The sequence below is a fragment of the Marmota flaviventris genome, chromosome 2, assembly GCF_047511675.1.
Source record: "Marmota flaviventris isolate mMarFla1 chromosome 2, mMarFla1.hap1, whole genome shotgun sequence".
In the NCBI taxonomy this organism is placed as follows: domain Eukaryota; kingdom Metazoa; phylum Chordata; class Mammalia; order Rodentia; family Sciuridae; genus Marmota; species Marmota flaviventris.
This window is the reverse complement of record NC_092499.1, coordinates 119,071,146-119,087,668: the sequence shown is the minus strand read 5'-3', so window position 1 is coordinate 119,087,668 and position 16,523 is coordinate 119,071,146. Positions and strand designations below refer to the sequence as shown.

The 16,523-nt window shown below is 51.3% G+C and overlaps 2 protein-coding genes across 11 annotated transcripts in view; one reads left to right on the top strand and one right to left on the bottom strand.

The window, feature by feature from the left end:
* Nucleotides 1-2,712, bottom strand: part of Pml (PML nuclear body scaffold) — a 43,277-nt gene extending 40,565 nt beyond the window's left edge. For 4 of the 5 annotated variants that reach the window (XM_027923794.2, XM_027923809.2, XM_027923800.3 and 1 more), the window contains exons 1-2: nucleotides 2,486-2,706; nucleotides 300-769 (exon numbers count right to left, since the gene is read on the bottom strand). In XM_027923794.2, the coding sequence (XP_027779595.2) occupies nucleotides 300-769; nucleotides 2,486-2,614 (599 nt within the window). In that variant the 5' untranslated portion in view covers nucleotides 2,615-2,706. Of the gene's footprint in view, nucleotides 1-299; nucleotides 770-2,485 lie in introns of all 5 variants that reach the window. The other variant, XM_027923793.2, reaches the window with a different exon arrangement.
* Stoml1 (stomatin like 1) lies at nucleotides 2,116-14,786 on the top strand. 6 transcript variants are annotated; one of them, XM_071608461.1, is made up of 8 exons: nucleotides 5,371-5,426; nucleotides 5,884-6,028; nucleotides 7,049-7,155; nucleotides 8,462-8,611; nucleotides 8,921-9,124; nucleotides 12,455-12,650; nucleotides 13,040-13,255; nucleotides 13,910-14,786. In XM_071608461.1, exons 2-8 carry the CDS (start codon nucleotides 5,947-5,949, stop codon nucleotides 14,101-14,103), a joined length of 1,149 nt encoding a protein of 382 aa, XP_071464562.1. In that variant the 5' UTR covers nucleotides 5,371-5,426; nucleotides 5,884-5,946; the 3' UTR covers nucleotides 14,104-14,786. The 6 variants fall into 6 exon arrangements, with proteins under 6 accessions (XP_071464560.1, XP_071464562.1, XP_027781852.2 ...); XM_071608460.1 differs by having other exon boundaries at nucleotides 5,411-5,482; XM_071608459.1 differs by lacking the exons at nucleotides 5,371-5,426; nucleotides 5,884-6,028 and adding an exon at nucleotides 2,116-2,212.
* Nucleotides 14,787-16,523: the final 1,737 nt, after the last annotated feature.

The following is a 16,523-nucleotide window of genomic DNA, read 5'->3' as shown; positions in this document are numbered from 1 at the left end:
GGCACTTAGGAAAAAGTCCACTGTAAGATTTTCTAAAGGGCAGTTTGGTAATATATATCAAAACGTAAAATGTTCACGCTTCTTCGCCCAGCAGTGGCACTTCTAAAAATTACACTATTCATCCACGTGGGGACTTATAGCACAAACTGAGGTCATTGCCACAGAGGCTGCGGGTCCTTGGACCACATTTTAACCTGGGAAGACCTAAAAGCTCCTTGTCTGCCTCTGTGTGACTTTTTTCATCTTTGCTCTCCCCAGCCCCTACCCGTGGGGCCATCCACCCAGGGCTGTACACTTACCTAGTCAGCGCAGGGGTGCGGTGGTTGGGGTTGGAGCAGAAGATGTTATTGGACTTGCGTGTGCCATCCAGGAACTCACGAGCTGACTGGCTGCGGAGCTCGGCCAGGGGACGCGCCTCATGCTTGAGGAACCACTGGTGCGCCTCAAAGCATTTGGAGCAGAGGAGCTGCTCACACTCGAAGCACCAGAAGTCAGCCGGTTCTCTGCAGCGGGTGCAAGCCGCCTGCGCATCCAGGATCTGCCGGTACACGGACAGGCGCCGCTGTAAGCTCTCGAAGAATACGTTATCCAAAGGCGGGGAGTCATCGTCGCCCTGGGGTTGGGGCGCCTGGCAGATGGGGCACTGCAGGCCCGGAGCCTCCAGGCATCCTGAGCACAGCGTATGCAAGCAAGGCAGCAGCTTGGGGCACTTGGCTGGTGTCTGGCATCCCTGGCAGTGCAGGAACTGGAACTCCTCTTCCATGGATTGCTGGAGAACCAAAGAAAGGGAGGTGAGGCCAGAAGTCCCAGGAGTCCCCACCCATTGGCCACCAGCCAATTCAATTGGAAGTCAAGAGTGAGAGCTCACATTCCATTCCAGGCAGTCATTTAATGATGCAAAATCCTGGCCTATCAGGCCCCCAATTCCCCCACTTACTCATGCCTTCTTAATCTCACCATACAATCTACTTTCCCATCAGACAGAGTATTAGGCCCAGGGATATAAAAATGCATAGGATACATCCTTGCCTTCAATGAACTCAGTTGAGACCGTGAATATACTAAACACCAATCTCATTAACACAGTTTGTGAGGAGGCTCAAAAAGTTAATCTTAGAACTATCATATGACCCAGCAATTCCACTCCTAGATATATACTTGAAAAAGACCTAAAAACAAAGATTCAAACAGATATTTGTACACTAATGTACATAGCAGCATTAGTCACAATATCCAAGAGGAAACAACCCAAGTGTTCATCAACAGATGAATGAATAAACTAAATGTGGTCTACACATACAATAATGGAATATTAGTCAGTGTTAAAAAGGAATTAAATTCTGATACCTGAACCTTGAAGGCATTATGCTAAGTGAAATAAGCCAGACACAAAAGGAGAAATACTGAGAGATTCCACTTACATAAAATATCCAGAATAGTCGAGTTCATAGAGACAAAAAGTAAATTAGAAGTTATCAGCGAACAAAGGAGCTATTGCTTAAATGGTACAGGTTTATAGGGTGATGAAAAAGTTCTGGAAATAGATGGTGGTGATGGTTACACAACATTATTAATGAACTTAATGTTACAGAATTATACAGTTAGAAATGGTTAATATGGTAACTTTTATGGTATGTGTATTTCACCACACACACACACACACACACACAAAAGTCCCACAAAAGTGCTCTCAATACAGTACTTGGCACATGAGAAGTACTCATAAATTTTAACCAGTATTGTTAAGTAATGTTATTCTTAGTTTTAAAATGTTAGTAATAAAAGTGACAGCAATATGATGTTATTTGTGCTCTCATGAAGGGGAGCAAAAGGGCCCAGAAAAACATAGAACAAGGTGCCAAGTAGTTCCTTTGGGGGTGAAGGTGAGGGTCCCCAGGAGAAGGCTAAGGCAAAACTTGCAGGAGAAGGACTTAACAAACCCGCTTGTGGGTCAGAAGTGGCCAGGAAGGGTGTTCCGAGAGAAGGACTGGGAGACTTCCTTAAGAAGAAACCACATGAGCTGGAGCTAGGCCTTGGCCACGGTAACCTCTCCCTTCTGGGTTACAGTTCTTCACTTCTGATCTGGAAACTTGGCTGTTGTGGTTTTGCCGAGCCTGGGGCATGCCTCTAGCTCCAGGTCAGTGCAATAGGGCTACTACCTGCATTCTCCCTAACCTGAGGTCCATCATCTGGGAAAAGGCAAGGCTCCAGGGTAAGTGGAAAGGCCAGTCAGCTGCCACTGACCAAACTGTTCAGTGGAGAACCACAGTCCAAATCGGTCCCCCCAGCTCATCTTGGTTCCCCTTCCTACTCTATCAGGCCCTTTGGCTACCCCAGCCAAGAGGGTCAGGATCCTGATGTCCGGCCTTCGCTCTTAGTGTCACTCTTTAAGATACCTGGCCTCGATCTTCATTACTCTTCGCAACTCTCCCACCACAGCAAACCAACAAAGCCTAAAACCCTTCATCCCCAAACCCATTAATACCTCTGCTGGGCTGTGGCTGGGCTGGTGGCCTCCGGAGGGGGACTCCGGGGGAGGCATGGTGGGCGTATGAGGCAGGACAGGGTCCTGCTGGAGGCCAGGAGATCCGGCGGCTGCAGGTTCCTGCTGCATACAGCCCAGCGCAGTTTCGATTCTCCGTTTGGATCCTCCGTTTGGATCTTGGAGGGCGGGAGAAGAAACCCAACTCGTGGCGTCAGTCAGAAGGCGGTCTCCTGAACTGTCTCCAAAGGGGAGGTACCGGCGGAGGGCCCGCCTCCGGAGAGGAAGTGAGACAGGGCTGGGGCGGGCCTAGGCGCGGAGAGGCGGGCTGTGGATTTTGAAGACTGGAGCGGAGCTGCGAGGCCAGCAGGGGAGGCGTGGCTGAGCTCTGATAGAGAAAGCGAGGCTGAGCATTCCGCCAGAGAGGCTTTGAGTCATTCATACATCTCATCTTTGACCTAGCTTTGTGCCCACCCTAGCTGGTACCTGGAGCCCTGGGATCCCGAGATGAACCCGGCCCTTGCTTCAAAGAACCCCAGATCTAGTAGAAGAACCAGCTCCCAAAAGGAGACTGTCGCGTAGTATGGGGACTGGCTGGAAAGGAGATTACGCATTTGGGATTTGAGCAAGCAGCGGGAATTCAACAGGGATGAAGGGACTGGGCGGGGCGGGGTGGGGCTGCAGAGGGGTGGGGAACACTAAACAACAGCTGGGCAAAAGGTATGGAGGTTTGAAACAGGAGAGCCTGTTGGCGAGGTAGTTTGGGCCACTTTCAGATTTAAGAGGGAACTCATGAGGAGTGTACTAAGGAGACTGGACCAGTTTTGTAAGTGATAGGAAGTTTGTGAAGGGTTTGGAACCCAGGAATCTCACCATCAGCAGTGTGTGTTGGGACAGTCTCTCTGACAACCTAGTTGGACCATCCTAGGAGAGGGGTGTTATGCTCGAATTCGGGACCCCCAAAAGACCACCAGAGACCCAAGATCGATGTAAGCAGCAAAGAGGTGTTTATTGCGAGCTAGCTTGGTCCTCCGCGTGCACACAGCAACTGGTGTCGCTGAGAGGCCTCCGTGCCCAGGGTTTGCAGCAGTTTTATACATTTTTTGGAGAAGGCAGGGACCCCCACATACATCATAGCATCTCTTAGCAAATCATCACACACCGTGGGAAAATCAAACAACAACTCTAAAACATGATTAGCACATTCACTGGCCGGGAACAAGTTGGGTAGGGGTGATTGGTTAGTACAAGAGGGGGATTCATTTGAACTGACTGGTTTAAGCCAAGAGGCGTGTTCATGCTGAACTACATGGTTTCCCAACACCATAAACTACTGGGAGGGTCATCTGGCATCCCAGGTATTTCCCTGTCTCATGCTGATTGCTGGCTGCTAGGGGGTTGCTATGGGTCTCCACCTAGCCTGACTGAGTCAGGGACACCTGGCACAGCAGATCTCATTTGTAGATAAATAACTTAGCAGGGTGGGAATGTGCCTAGGAGTGCTCTGTGCGTCTTTCCAAGGACAAAGGTCATGTCCCTTCCTTGGACAGGCTTTGCTCTGAGGTAGAGGCTGGTTTTTCAGAGGCTATGGGATGCAGACTGGGAGGACACTTACTGGAGATGAGGGGATCAGGATGATGTCTTGTTTGGCAGTTGGGGAGGCTTGTGCATCTGAGATGATGGGAGAAAGGAAGAAAGTGTGTATGGAGCAGGTATGAAGAGGTTAAGGAGACAGTAGGTTAACTCTTGGCTGATGAAAAGCAGGCCAGATCCTAGCCAGTAAAGGTAGAAGGGTGCAACTCCAGGCAGCTTCACTGAGCCAATGTCTGGCTTCAAACTTCAAACCATCCCAACCACTGCACTGGCCCCTGTATGCACATCCTGTGCTCAGTTCCAACATGGAATAGACTAGAAGAGATTGTGTCGAGGCATTGCTCTTGTAAATAGTAGAATCTGAAGTGTATGTGTAGGGTCCAGAGCTGGAGGGAGATCCAACATCCAGGAACTGTGAGAGCCTTCAGGAGAATGCCATATCCTCCACACCTGGTCAGTGTCCCCTAGGCCTTTAGAATCAGGCCACCAAACTAGGAAAAGCCAAATATCGTGGGTAGCTATATGCAGAAGGGATTTGGTAGTGAGCTGTGGAGAGTGATGAGAAGCCCAAGGAGACAGAACTGGGAAAACTTTATTAGTTTCATTGTAGTTTTGGAAGGTAACCTGCTCCCAGCCTGCCCCAACATCCTGTTGGAAGTTAACACTTTTCAGAATAAATTTGCTATTTACATTTGGGTTAACTACAGACATGGAGAGGCAAGTTCCTTTGGTGCCTGGATCAAGGGCTGTGCTGTGATGCTCTGGTGACTCTGATCCGTTAGCTTTAGTCCATCCTTTCCTTCTACTCTGCACCCTGAGTCTGCACATGAAATTGTTCTTTTGGTGCCAAAGTTCAGCCCTTCCCGCTCCACTCTGTCCATAGTGACCTGGCTACACCATCATTCAACAATATGTACTGAGATCTGTTCTGGGACAGGCCCTGCTTGCTGAGCTGTGGGGACAGAGAGCAATTATTTTGTGATGTATGTTCTAGAGAAACCCTAAGTCTATTAAGACCTCGCTCCCTGCGTGAGTTTGGACAGAGAGTGTTGAGAAGGCTGAAAACAGCATTTCCTTTGTTCTGGAGATTTGGCTCCTGAATGTCCTCTTATGAAACCCAACTTCCCTCCTCCATTTCTAAGTTCAGGTAAGATCTGGGAGGAGGTGGCAATGACCCCGCGGGCTGCCAAGAAATCAGGCCACGCCCCGACGCCTGCGGCCGCAGTTCGGACCTCCCAGCGCAGGGGGTCGCCATGCTACAGCGGGCGCGGATCCGGGTCGGCCTCCTGCTCCTGTGCCCAGCCGCCGCCCGTGGCGACGCCGTGGAAGCCGGAAGCGGCGGCCGGCAGAGGTTGTGGCCGCGCAGAGGCGCGGGGGTGTGTCCCTGTCAGGAATCATGCTCGGCAGGTCCGGGTACCGGGCGCTGCCCTTGGGGGATTTTGACCGCTTCCAGCAGTCGAGCTTCGGCTTTCTGGGCTCGCAGAAGGGCTGCTTGTCCCCAGAGCGGGGCGGCGTGGGTCCGGGGTCCGGTGAGTGGTCGCCCAGCACGGCGAACCCGGGAGAGGGGAAGACTGGCCAGTACCCACAGGCCAGAACCCTCTGCCTCTAAGGAGTCGGCCGGCCTTGCACCCTCAGAGGAGGGACCGAGAAGGGGAACGACTTGCAATGTGGAGAGGGGGCTGGGCCCGGCGCTGGGGTGTTTCTGCTGATCTGCCCTCCCTAGGGGCCTGGCACTGCAGCCTCAGAGCCAGCGTAGCTTCCATCTTCCCGAAATTAACCGCATCACATTTCTCCTCGGCTTTTATCAGGGCATAGGTTTCAAGTTCCCATTATGCATAGGTCATCAGCACCCTACAGGCGCCTGTGGAGAAATGGAAGAATATTCACCCCAGGGTGGAAACCCAGGGACCTGCCATCTCCTTTGTAGCTGGAGAAGATACACAGAACAAAAAGGCAGGCCTTCAGCAATCCATTGTCTGTCCTCGCCCTGTCTTGCTCCAAAGCTCTCTGTGGTTCCTTTGGCCACAGGCCAGATCCTATACTTCTCAGCCTGACCTTGGAGGTTTGGTCCCTCCCTGACCCTTCTTACTGACAGCTGCTCCTGTCCAAGGATTTCTTTCCTGCAGAGGTCACAGTGGGTCAGAGTGGGTCAGGCAGGAAGTGGAACCTTGGTGTCCTGCGGCTTGGGAAACCCAGCAGACATGAGCTTCATGAAAGATGGAACCGAGGTTCCTTTCTGCTTCCTGTCCAGGATTGGAAGAAGAGGAGCAGAGAATAAGCTCATCCCAGATTCTAGGGCTTTCTCTGTCATCCTGGACACCTGGTTCTCTCTTTAGTTTGGATGTGCCTTATCTTCCTACCTCCCCCCTCCACACCCCAACCACCACCACCATCAAACTGCTTGAATTGAAATATGCATTTTTGATGGTTCTTAGGGCATTAAAATGGAGTGAGGAGTAGAAAAGAAAATTTTATCCCCATCTCAGGCTCCTATTAATGAGAAATTAATGCTGTACCCCTATCCCTATAGGCTAAGGCATTGTTTCCATAAGAATCCCTTGAAAGCGTTCTTCTGGGGCATTTGGTAGAAGAGGAATGTGTTATGCCAGCAGCATTCAGCTCAAGCCAGCACACATTTAAAGATGCCCAGGTACTCCTGGCTCCATGACAGGCATGAGTAGGCAGTATAAATTAGACAAGGGATTGATTCCTGCTCAGTCCAGTAAGGACAGCATTGGATTCTCAGGTTCAGAGACTTGCCTAGCAAAGAATAAGGCCTCGTGAGGGTTGTACTTGGGATAGATTAGTTTTGATATATGGGAGGAGGGAATGAGCATGTGTCCAAAGATATGATTGAGAACTGTGAGAAGGGTAAAGTGGGCAAAAGGTACACCTGACCAAGCTCATTGTACTTACAGCTGTCCTGCCAGGCCATCTGGTGTTCCTTGACTGCCTATTCTCTCTTGCCCCCAGATATACCCCAAAGCTGGCCCTCCTGCCTCTGCCATGGCCTCATCAGTTTCTTGGGGTTCTTGCTGCTGATGATCACCTTCCCCATTTCTGGCTGGTTTGCCCTGAAGGTAAGACTGGCTGGGTCAGTCCTAGAGTGGTTAGATCATATTGAAGTTTTTGGCATTGATGAATGAATTCTCCATATTCTGTTATCACAACTCTATGAAAGGGGCAAGGCAAGAATTTTCTTTCCATCTTTAATATGAGAAAACTGAGGCCCAGACTTGTCATCATGGGAATCAGTAAGGAATAGAACCATTAGGAAGTCTTCCCAAACTTCTGAGTCCTGGGATCTGGACAGATATCTTGGGCAGATCATCCTTCCTTTGGGTTAGGCCAAATTAGAAATAAAACACCCAACCTGGCCCAGCAGGCAATTTGCAATAGGAAGCCAGGCCTCATTTTCAACAAGTGGTGGTATAGATGGAAAAAGGATAAGTAATAGATCTATACCTGCAAGCTGTGGTGAAGGTGGAAGCCCTGTCAGGCCCTCCTCTTTGTGTGGCCCAAGACAATAGTCACCTTTTCTAGAAAGCCTCTAGGTTTGTGTGATCTGAAAGGGAGTTCTTTGATGATCCTAGATCCTAGTTCTGAAATGCCACTGAAATAAATACCGTGTGACCTTGGACAAATTACTGTGTATTTCTGGGTCTTCAAATCTTAATTTCTTCAACATCTTTAGGACTCCAGGGACCTGAAGTTGGCAAAGCCTTTTGTTTGCTGTTACAACAGCTCAGCCTTTCCCCCAGCTAATCCAAGGGCAGACAGTTTCCTGATGTGAGTCATGCCTAGCTTTAGACAACAAAGGTGAAGTTTCCCTAAAAAATTAGGGGCTGGTAGCGTGTTTGCCTGGCATGCGGGAGGCACTAAGTTCAATCCTCAGCACCACATAAAAATAAATAAAGATATTGTGTCTGTATAGAACTAAAAACTACTTTAAAAAAATCAAGTTAGTACAGTGTGGTGATTAAGACATATGACCTTTGGAGTCATTCAGAACTGCATTCAAATAGTGCCTATTTCACTCAGGTGCTATGTGATTTCTGAGTACCTCTCTGAGCCTGACCTCTCTGAGCCTTGGTTTTCTTATCTAAAAACAGTTAAGGATACTTGATTGTGACCGAGCAAAGGGGAGAGGGGAGAAGGAGGGATCTGGGAAAATGTCACTGGCCAGCTTAGGCAGACCACTTCCAACTCTTTTTTTGTTTTTTTTAAATATATTTTTTAGTTGTAGGTGAACACAGTACCTTTATTTTATTTTTATGTGGTGCTGAGGATCGAACCCAGTGCTTCACGCATGCTAGGCAAGCACTCTACCACTGAGCCACAATGTCAGCCCCCACTTCCAACTCTTTTCCTTGCCATTGTGGACAGATCGTGCCCACCTATGAGCGGATGATTGTGTTTCGACTGGGCCGGATCCGCACCCCCCAGGGACCTGGCATGGTTCTGCTCCTGCCCTTCATTGACTCCTTTCAGAGAGTGGATCTGAGGACACGAGCCTTCAATGTCCCTCCTTGCAAGGTAAGAGACTTCCCAGCTGCTCTGGACAGACAGAGTAGGGCTTTGTGGAGAGTATTCTATGGGTGCTAGGGCATTGGCCTGAAAGTAGCCTTCTGGGAGAGTGGGAGAAGAGAACAGAAAGTCAAAGTAAAAGCTAGGAGGGCATCCTCACTCTTTACACCTGATCCCATGTACTTGGGGGACACCATTTTGCCTTTAAGGAGTTATCTGCCAGGTGGGTGGGTCAAATTGGGTGGTCCCAGTGGGCATGACCTCCTTGTAGCCCCAGCCTCCTAAGTGTCCTTTCTCTCTCATGGCCACTCCCAACAGTTGGCCTCTAAGGATGGGGCTGTGCTGTCTGTGGGGGCTGATGTCCAGTTCCGTATCTGGGACCCAGTGCTGTCGGTGATGACTGTAAAGGACCTAAATACAGCCACGCGCATGACAGCCCAGAATGCCATGACCAAGGCCCTGCTCAGAAGGCCGCTGCGGGAGATTCAGATGGAGAAGCTCAAGATCAGCGACCAGCTCCTGGTAGGCGGCTCCTCACAAGGTAGAGCTCAGAGCTGGCACCTGGTCACTTTGAGCAAACACCAGTTTGTTCTAACTTTAGTTTACCTTTTGTGCCAAGAGTGTAATCACCTCTGCTGATCCAGTGATCTGAGTTGAGGAATAGAAGGTAGCCTAGTCATAGTAATCCTGGGCACACATGGTCCTAATAAAGGAAAGCACCCCTGCGGGAACTCCTAGGGCCCTGCCTCTGACTGCTGACATCAACATGAGGCCTCAGGGCCCTCTGCAGTTCCTGTTGGAGTCAGGGCCCAACTCTCAGGGTGGGTGGTGGGTGATAGGAGGGGGACCCTTCCAGCCCAACCCCCTGATGAGAGTTCTGTGCTCATAAGGGAGCATATGCATTTTTGTGGGCTGATTTTTCTCGCTTGGAACAGAACAAAGAAACATGGAGACATTTGATCTTTTTCTTGGATTTTCTCCATGTATATGAAAATGATCTACATGGAATTCACCTTAAATTCTTTGTTCTAAAAGATAGGATAAACATAAGTGCAGGAGCAGTGGCACGTCCCTCACAGCCACACTCAACTTGTGCTTCCTCCCTTTTGCTTGTCCTCATGGAGGAAGATGAGAGAACTTTTCCCTCTTTCCCCTCCACTCTGATCTAAACCGAGGGGTATGGGATTAGAGGAGAGGTATGGGATTAGAGGACAGAGAGGGAGTGGGATGAATGCCAGTTCTGGAGATCCCCAGCTCATTCCATCAAGGAGGTCAGCAAGCAGCCAGCTAGGTGAAGTTCCTCAGAAGGTTACTCCTGATCGTAATAATAGCCCTTACATACTCTGTCTGTCAAGGTTCACAGAGCCCAGTGCTTGCCCCAGAGTATCTCATCTTCACATTTTTGCAGCAAGAGGGCCAGTATTACTGGAGGGTGGAAACCCAGACTCAGAAATGATTCAACTTGCCTTTAAGAGCCACAACTGGCTGGGCATGATGGCGCACACCTGTAATCCCAGCAGCCAAGGAGGCTGAGGAAGGAGAATGGCAAGTTTGAGGCCAGCCTGGGCAACTTAGTAAGACTCTGTCTCAAAAAATAAAAAGGACTGGGATGTAGCTCAGTAGGAGAGCACCCCTGAGGTCAATTCCCAATACTTCCCCACTTGCCTACACGCAAAGAGCTGGACCAGAGCCAGAGCCCTTGATCCCCCACCCTCAATAGAGTGTTTGATTTAATACAATTCAGACAATAAGTTGATAACATATTTTTATTCATAAAACCTCACACCCTCAGGAAGCTGAGGCAGAAGGATTGTGAGTTCAAAGCCAGCCTCAGCAAAAGCAAGGCGCTAAGACCCTGTCTCTAAATAAAATACAAAATAGGGCTGGGGTTATGGCTTGGTGATCGAGTGCCCCTGAGTTCAATTTCCAGTAGCAAAAAAAATCAAACCCATATTCCATTATATTTATCTTTAGGAAAAGAAAAGTGGATCTGCGCCCTGTTAAAAATTGCCCTGGTGTGAAAGGGGCAGTCCATCCTGTAATGTGAGAGTTACTCAGGGCCATTGCCCATACTCTGTGGGCACCTGGCAAAGCAAGGGCAGCACCTGAGGTTGAAGCAGAATCTCCCCAGCCCTGGTTCAGGCAGGGATTTTCAATCTCATTTCTTTTTTGCCCACTTTTCCTCTGAAGAGATTGCAGACTGCCCCTCACTTGCTGGCTCCTCCTCAGTGGCTCACCTGCTAGTGTTCTCAGGTGGCTCCACCTCTCTGCTGCCCTCCTGCAGCCTGGCCACCCCATCACTCTTCAGCAGATCCTGCCTCTACATGCAAGAAAAAAAGAAAAACAAACTCTCAGACAGGAATCTTTTGGCCTCCAGCTTCAACCTCCACACCCTTCTGCATGCTTTTCCTTACTCATTTCCTGCCTGCATGCCCTTCTTGAGGCTCATCTCTTCATAGGACAGTGCTCTGGGCCCTACCTTCTCTAGGACTTCCCCTCTCTTTCCTTCCCTCTCTCCCTCCACTCAGGTTCACTGTCTCTTTATTCTTTCTTCCCTCTTTAATGCACAGAAACATTCTCCTTTTGCCTGCTTCACCTCTAGCTCTTACCTCTCTCCCCTTCCCTTCTGGAAGACTCCCATTTCTCTCATCCCATCCTTAGTCAGGCTTCCCCCAAGCTCCTAAGATAGCTGTGGTGACATGGTGACCTCCCTCTTCCCAGCCCAGCAGACACTTCTCAGCCTTCCCTTCCTTCACCTGATGGCAGTGTTTGTGTGTGTGACTCCTCCTCTTCTGCTCCCCTTGACCTTGCTGGTTCTCCTGCCTTTTATTGTCCAGGTTCCTGCACTGTCCCCTTCTCATCTGTCACCTCTCTGGGAGAGCTCAGCCACCCAGGACTTGTTTCCTCTGGACACTTATTGTTCACGGCACACAGTCCAGTCTGACTCTCCTGCACCTTGCTCCCATTTATCCAGCTTCCTGTGGGACCCTTGCTCTCCCACAGACACCCAAAACTTTCAGAATTAAAAAACAAACAAAAGAGCACTTATCACACACACCTCTCCACATCCTGTTTGTGTGAGTCTCTAAGTGAATGCCATATTCATGAGCCCAGGAAAACCACACCAGAAGCCTGCTTCCCCCTCCCCTGTCCTCTATGCCCTGGCACATCCAGGCAGCCATAAGCCAAATGGCCCTGTGGCTGCTGCAGCTTGGCACAGTTGGCAGAGTTGTGCTCCCTCAGTGAGTCTCTGCTTCACTTCACCCTCCTTCCCTCCACCAAACCTGTCTGCTTTCTTCCTGCAATTTGAAACAGTGAAGTTTGGTCCCCAAGCCTCCATCATCAGCCCATCCAATTCAGTGTCCACACAGTAGCCAGGAGGGTGTTTCCAAAAAGTAAGTCTGTTCTGTCACCTCCCTGAGTGAACTCCTCTCTGATGTCCTTGTTGCCTCAGAAGAAATCCAAGTGAGTAGGAGGAGGCTGCCTCTGAGACTTCAGCTGTCTCTGGTCCCCCAGCCCACACTTTAGGTTCTGACTAATTGGAACTCTGGCTGCTTGAAGTGCCCAGACTTCCAGGTTCTCCTCTCTAGGCTTTGCGCATGCTGTTCCTATTGCCTGGAAGGTCCCCCACCTGGAGAGTCCCCCACTGCCAGTGTCACTCTCCCTGCTGCCAGTCCTCCCTCCTCCTTGTTTGAGCACTTGCACAGCTGGACTGTCAGCATCCCCTGCCTATGCTCCCTAAGGACAGGTGTGGGACCTCCAGGTCCACATGTGGCCATAGTGGCCCACCCAAAGAAGGTGCTCAGGAAAGGTTTATTGCATGAATTCCATGTCTTCCCCACTGTCCTTCAGCTGGAGATCAACGATGTGACCAGGGCCTGGGGGCTAGAGGTGGACCGCGTGGAGCTGGCAGTGGAGGCCGTGCTACAGCAGCCCCAGGACAGCCCAGCCGGGTCCAGCCTGGACAGCACCCTCCAGCAGCTGGCCCTCCACTTGCTGGGAGGGGGCATGAACTCAGTGGCAGGAGGTACTCCATCTGCTGGGCCAGGTGAGGAACCTGGGGAGCAGGAGGGAGGTGCTGTTCAGTTTGGCATGGAGCTGACTTCGCTACTTGCTCCAAGCACAGTGCACACTCTGCCTGTCTGTTTGACCCATACTGATTCTAGGGTCAACCCAAGCTAGGGCAGTGAGAAGAGTCCAGGTTGTGTGAGTATGGAGAGGCCTGTGGCAGCCACCGTGAGAGGAGATAGCAGTAGCTGGAAAGAGGGTTTCACATCTGATCTCAGCTGGAACAGCTAAGAAACAGGATTTGGGTGTTTAGGGTAGAAACCTGGGGGCAGCCTCCTGGCAGGGAAGCAAGTTGATCAGAAGCCAAAAGAGGCAGAGGCCACCTGTCCCTGGGAACACACTGACCTGCCTCTCTGCCTCCCTCCCCAGCACTTTTGGCCACCCCAGCAGATACCCTGGAGATGGTGAGCGAAGTGGAGCTACCTGCATCTCAGGGCCTGAAGCAGCCTGTGGCCGAGGGGCTGCTGACTGCTCTGGAGCCTTTCCTGTCTGAAGTGCTGGTCAGCCAGGTTGGGGCCTGCTACCAGTTCAATGTCATCCTTCCCAGTGGCACCCAGAGCATCTACTTCCTGGATCTCACCACAGGTGCAGCTGCCCTCCCCGCATCCCCCTCATATCCAGTTGCTTATACACCTGATCCCATGGCTGTTTTTTAGGCCGCTCCCACATACCCTGTAGGAGCAAGGCTTCCTACTCTTGCCACAGTTTGGGGATGAACCCATGGCAGTCAGGGGCTCTGACACCATTTCTAGACAATAATTTTCTGGGCCTTGCTCTCTCTGCTGTGGGAGGACAATTGAGACAGCCAGGCTGCTGATACCAAGTAAGTCTGTTCTGTCACCTCCCTGAGTGAACTCCTCATGTGGCAGGAAGCCTGCCACATGCCAGGCTCTGTGCTGAGCACTTTTGTGCATTATGTCACCTACTTCTCATCAGCTTTGATTTAGGGCTCATCATCCCCTTCACAGATTTGCACACTGAGGCACCAAGTGGACTATAGGATTAGAATCCAGGGTATTAGAACCCAAACTGTTTGTGTGCACATGTGCTGGGGATGGAGCCCAGGGCCTCGTGCATGCTAACCAGGTGCTCTTACCACTGAACTACACTCCAGCCCTAGAACCTAAACTCCTAACCAGTATTCTTTGCTCCTTCCAATGGGACATGCTAACTTCTTCTTCCCTCCATAGCTGTCTGTCCCACATCCCTACTAATGCTCAGTTTTCTTTCCACCTACAGGGCGAGGCAGGGTGGGACATGGGGTTCCTGAAGGTGTCCCCGACGTGGTGGTGGAGATGGCTGAGGCAGACCTGTGGGCTCTGTTGTGCAGGGAGCTGCGGCCCCTGGGGGCCTACATGAGTGGGCGACTGAAGGTGAAGGGCGACCTGGCAGTGGCCATGAAGCTGGAGGCAGTCCTAAGGGCCCTGAAGTAGCAGCCCTGGCTGACCATCCATTGCCCAGCCTCAAGTCTGGCACTAAGCTAGGGGGCTTCTTGAAGGAGGAGGTGTTGATCTGCACTGTAGAAAGTTGAGGCCCTGAAGAGTTTCAGGGCCAACCAGGAGCCCATGGATGGAGGCTGGGGGCCAGCAGCAGCTGGGAGTTCCTGCCTGCAGTGGTTATTTGACAGGCCTTTGCCCCCACCAAGTGCCCAGCCCTGAGCTGGCTACACAGAGTAAGGACAGGAGAGCCAGGACTGCCCTGTCCAGCCGACTCCCTGACAGGAGAGGCAGGACACACAGAACCAGCCTGATGGCAGCTGGTGTGGTACCTGTGTGAAGGATCAAAGTGCATGGCTCAGGCTACAAGCTGAGGGGATCTAAGAGGGTGGGGGAGGGAGAGGGAAGGCAACTCCCTGTAAGAGGCCCCTGCAACAGGACTGGGCTGGGCCCACCTTCGTGATTGCAGTCTAGGCCAAGCTGGTGGGGGAGGGCATGGGACTGCAGGGCCTGCAGCTTCTATGGCCCCACTCCTGAAGACACCTTGATTCATCTGCCAGCTCCATCCTGCATGCCTGATGAGCTGGGCCAGGGCAGCATGCAGGAGAGCCCTGCTGTTCCTGTACGTCTTACTAGAGGTTTAAAAGACTCTGACAAATAAATGTGGTGTTTCCAATGTGGAGCAGAGAAGAAGTGAAGTGTGGCTATGGGGGTATAGGGTGGGCTAGGAGGGCTGCAAGGTGATGCCCCTCTGCTACCAGCCCAGGAAGGACCTAGGCCCTGGAGGCTGACCTAGAGCGTCTGGATACCTGTAGTTCTTTCTCCTGAGTCTCAAAGCCCCAATATGCGGGGCCCAGGGCTTCTTTCTGTTCTTTATATTTGGGGATACAGGTTGATCAGGAAAGAGGGGCGTGGTTCTACAAACATTAACTTGATACAGGACAAGGTGAGGGGCTAATCACATTCAAGAGGGGAGTTGGGGCACTGCCAACTGCTGCCCAACTTCTCTGCTGAAGAGAAGGAAACAGGCAACCAGTCCTGGCCCTGGCCCAGCCAGCTTTCTGCTCCAGTGCTCTAGCTCACAGAGAAGGGGCCTCTGACTCTCCAGTGCTAAGAAACGAATCTCGCTTCCTGGACAGACTTGTAGGGGGAAACCAAAACCAAACTGCAAAAACCAGAGCTGCCTCCTTGAGGAACAGCCTTCAGCTTGTCCTCTGGCACCAGGCCTTTCCTTTGGGGCCCTTTTCTTTGGCACCAGGGCCCATCCAGTTTGCCCCTCTCCCTGCTGGTGCCAGACACTTCCTTGGCGGGCCTTCTGCCTGGCCTGGGGTGCCTTCTTCAAGTCTAGCATGTCCCTTACAGCTGCAGTCATGGAACTTGGATCTCAGCTGCGGGGCCCTCCTCAGCCCCAGCCTGCCGCTCCTGGCTACCCCTCTCTGCTCACCTAGAGGCCTCTCGTGGGCCTGTTCAAGGCTCTCCTTCTAGGACTCAGTTCCAAAGTCCCCACTGGCCACACTGCTGCCCCCGAAGCCCAGCAGGGCTGCTCCTCTGCCTCTGCCTGTCTCCCCTCTTTCAACTGTCACTGCCTATTCCCCACTGTCTGCTGCTGTACCTTTTTGCTGGGACGTGAGCTCCAAGTAAGCACAATTCACCCGCAGATGCCTCCATGGCTGCTACACATGTAATGGCAAGTGCCCTGGGAGTACCATCTTCACCATGGAAGCTGGCACTATCTCTTGGCAGGGACCAAGGGGAGCATTGAGGAAAATGAGATCATGACTTGAGAGAAACTGAAACTCCTCAGGTTTTCTCCATGGGTGTGGAAAGATCAACAAATTTTAGGGGAAACCGAAACTTTTCCAGATGTCTAGGTGGAGGGCAAGGCCTGCCACCACCTGCCACGGCTCCACCCTGTGAAAGGAGGCAAGGCCAGCACTATAGGAACAGGAGCCTGAGGTTCAAAGGCCCCTGGGCTAGGAGGACCAAGCAGACCTTGCAATCCACACGTGAGGGAGGGCCAAGGCCACCTAAATGGCTTCCCTGAGGAGGCCAGGCCTGAGACTGCTGCCATGTGGACCTTGAGAAGAGATGGGAAATTCACCCTGCAGAGGGGAAGTCCCTGGCAGAGCACAGATGGAAAAAGCAGGCTGGCACTTCTGGGGAACTGAAACCAAAAGTAAGAGAGGTTGTGTGCAGGGACTTTGTAGGGGACGCATAGAAACAGTAATTACCCTGTTTATGTGCTGAATATGTCCCTATACTGGACTAGGCACTTGATACATTTTCCTTCAAATAACTTGGATGATGATCCACTATTCTAGTTAATGTACCAACATATAATATGCTATTTTATTTTCATTTTTAGCACCACTGGGGATTGACCCCAGGGGCACTTTACCACTGAGCTGCATCCCCAG

What these genes read in the sequence shown, in the direction of transcription:
- Stoml1 (XM_027926051.2), top strand. Translation starts at nt 5,472, where the DNA reads ATGCTCGGCAGGTCCGGGTACCGGGCGCTGCCCTTGGGGGATTTTGAC. An exon ending in CGGCGTGGGTCCGGGGTCCG is followed by an intron (nt 5,605 to 7,048) that starts GTGAGTGGTCGC and finishes TCTTGCCCCCAG; the next exon opens with ATATACCCCAAAGCTGGCCC. An exon ending in AGATCAGCGACCAGCTCCTG is followed by an intron (nt 9,125 to 12,454) that starts GTAGGCGGCTCC and finishes ACTGTCCTTCAG; the next exon opens with CTGGAGATCAACGATGTGAC.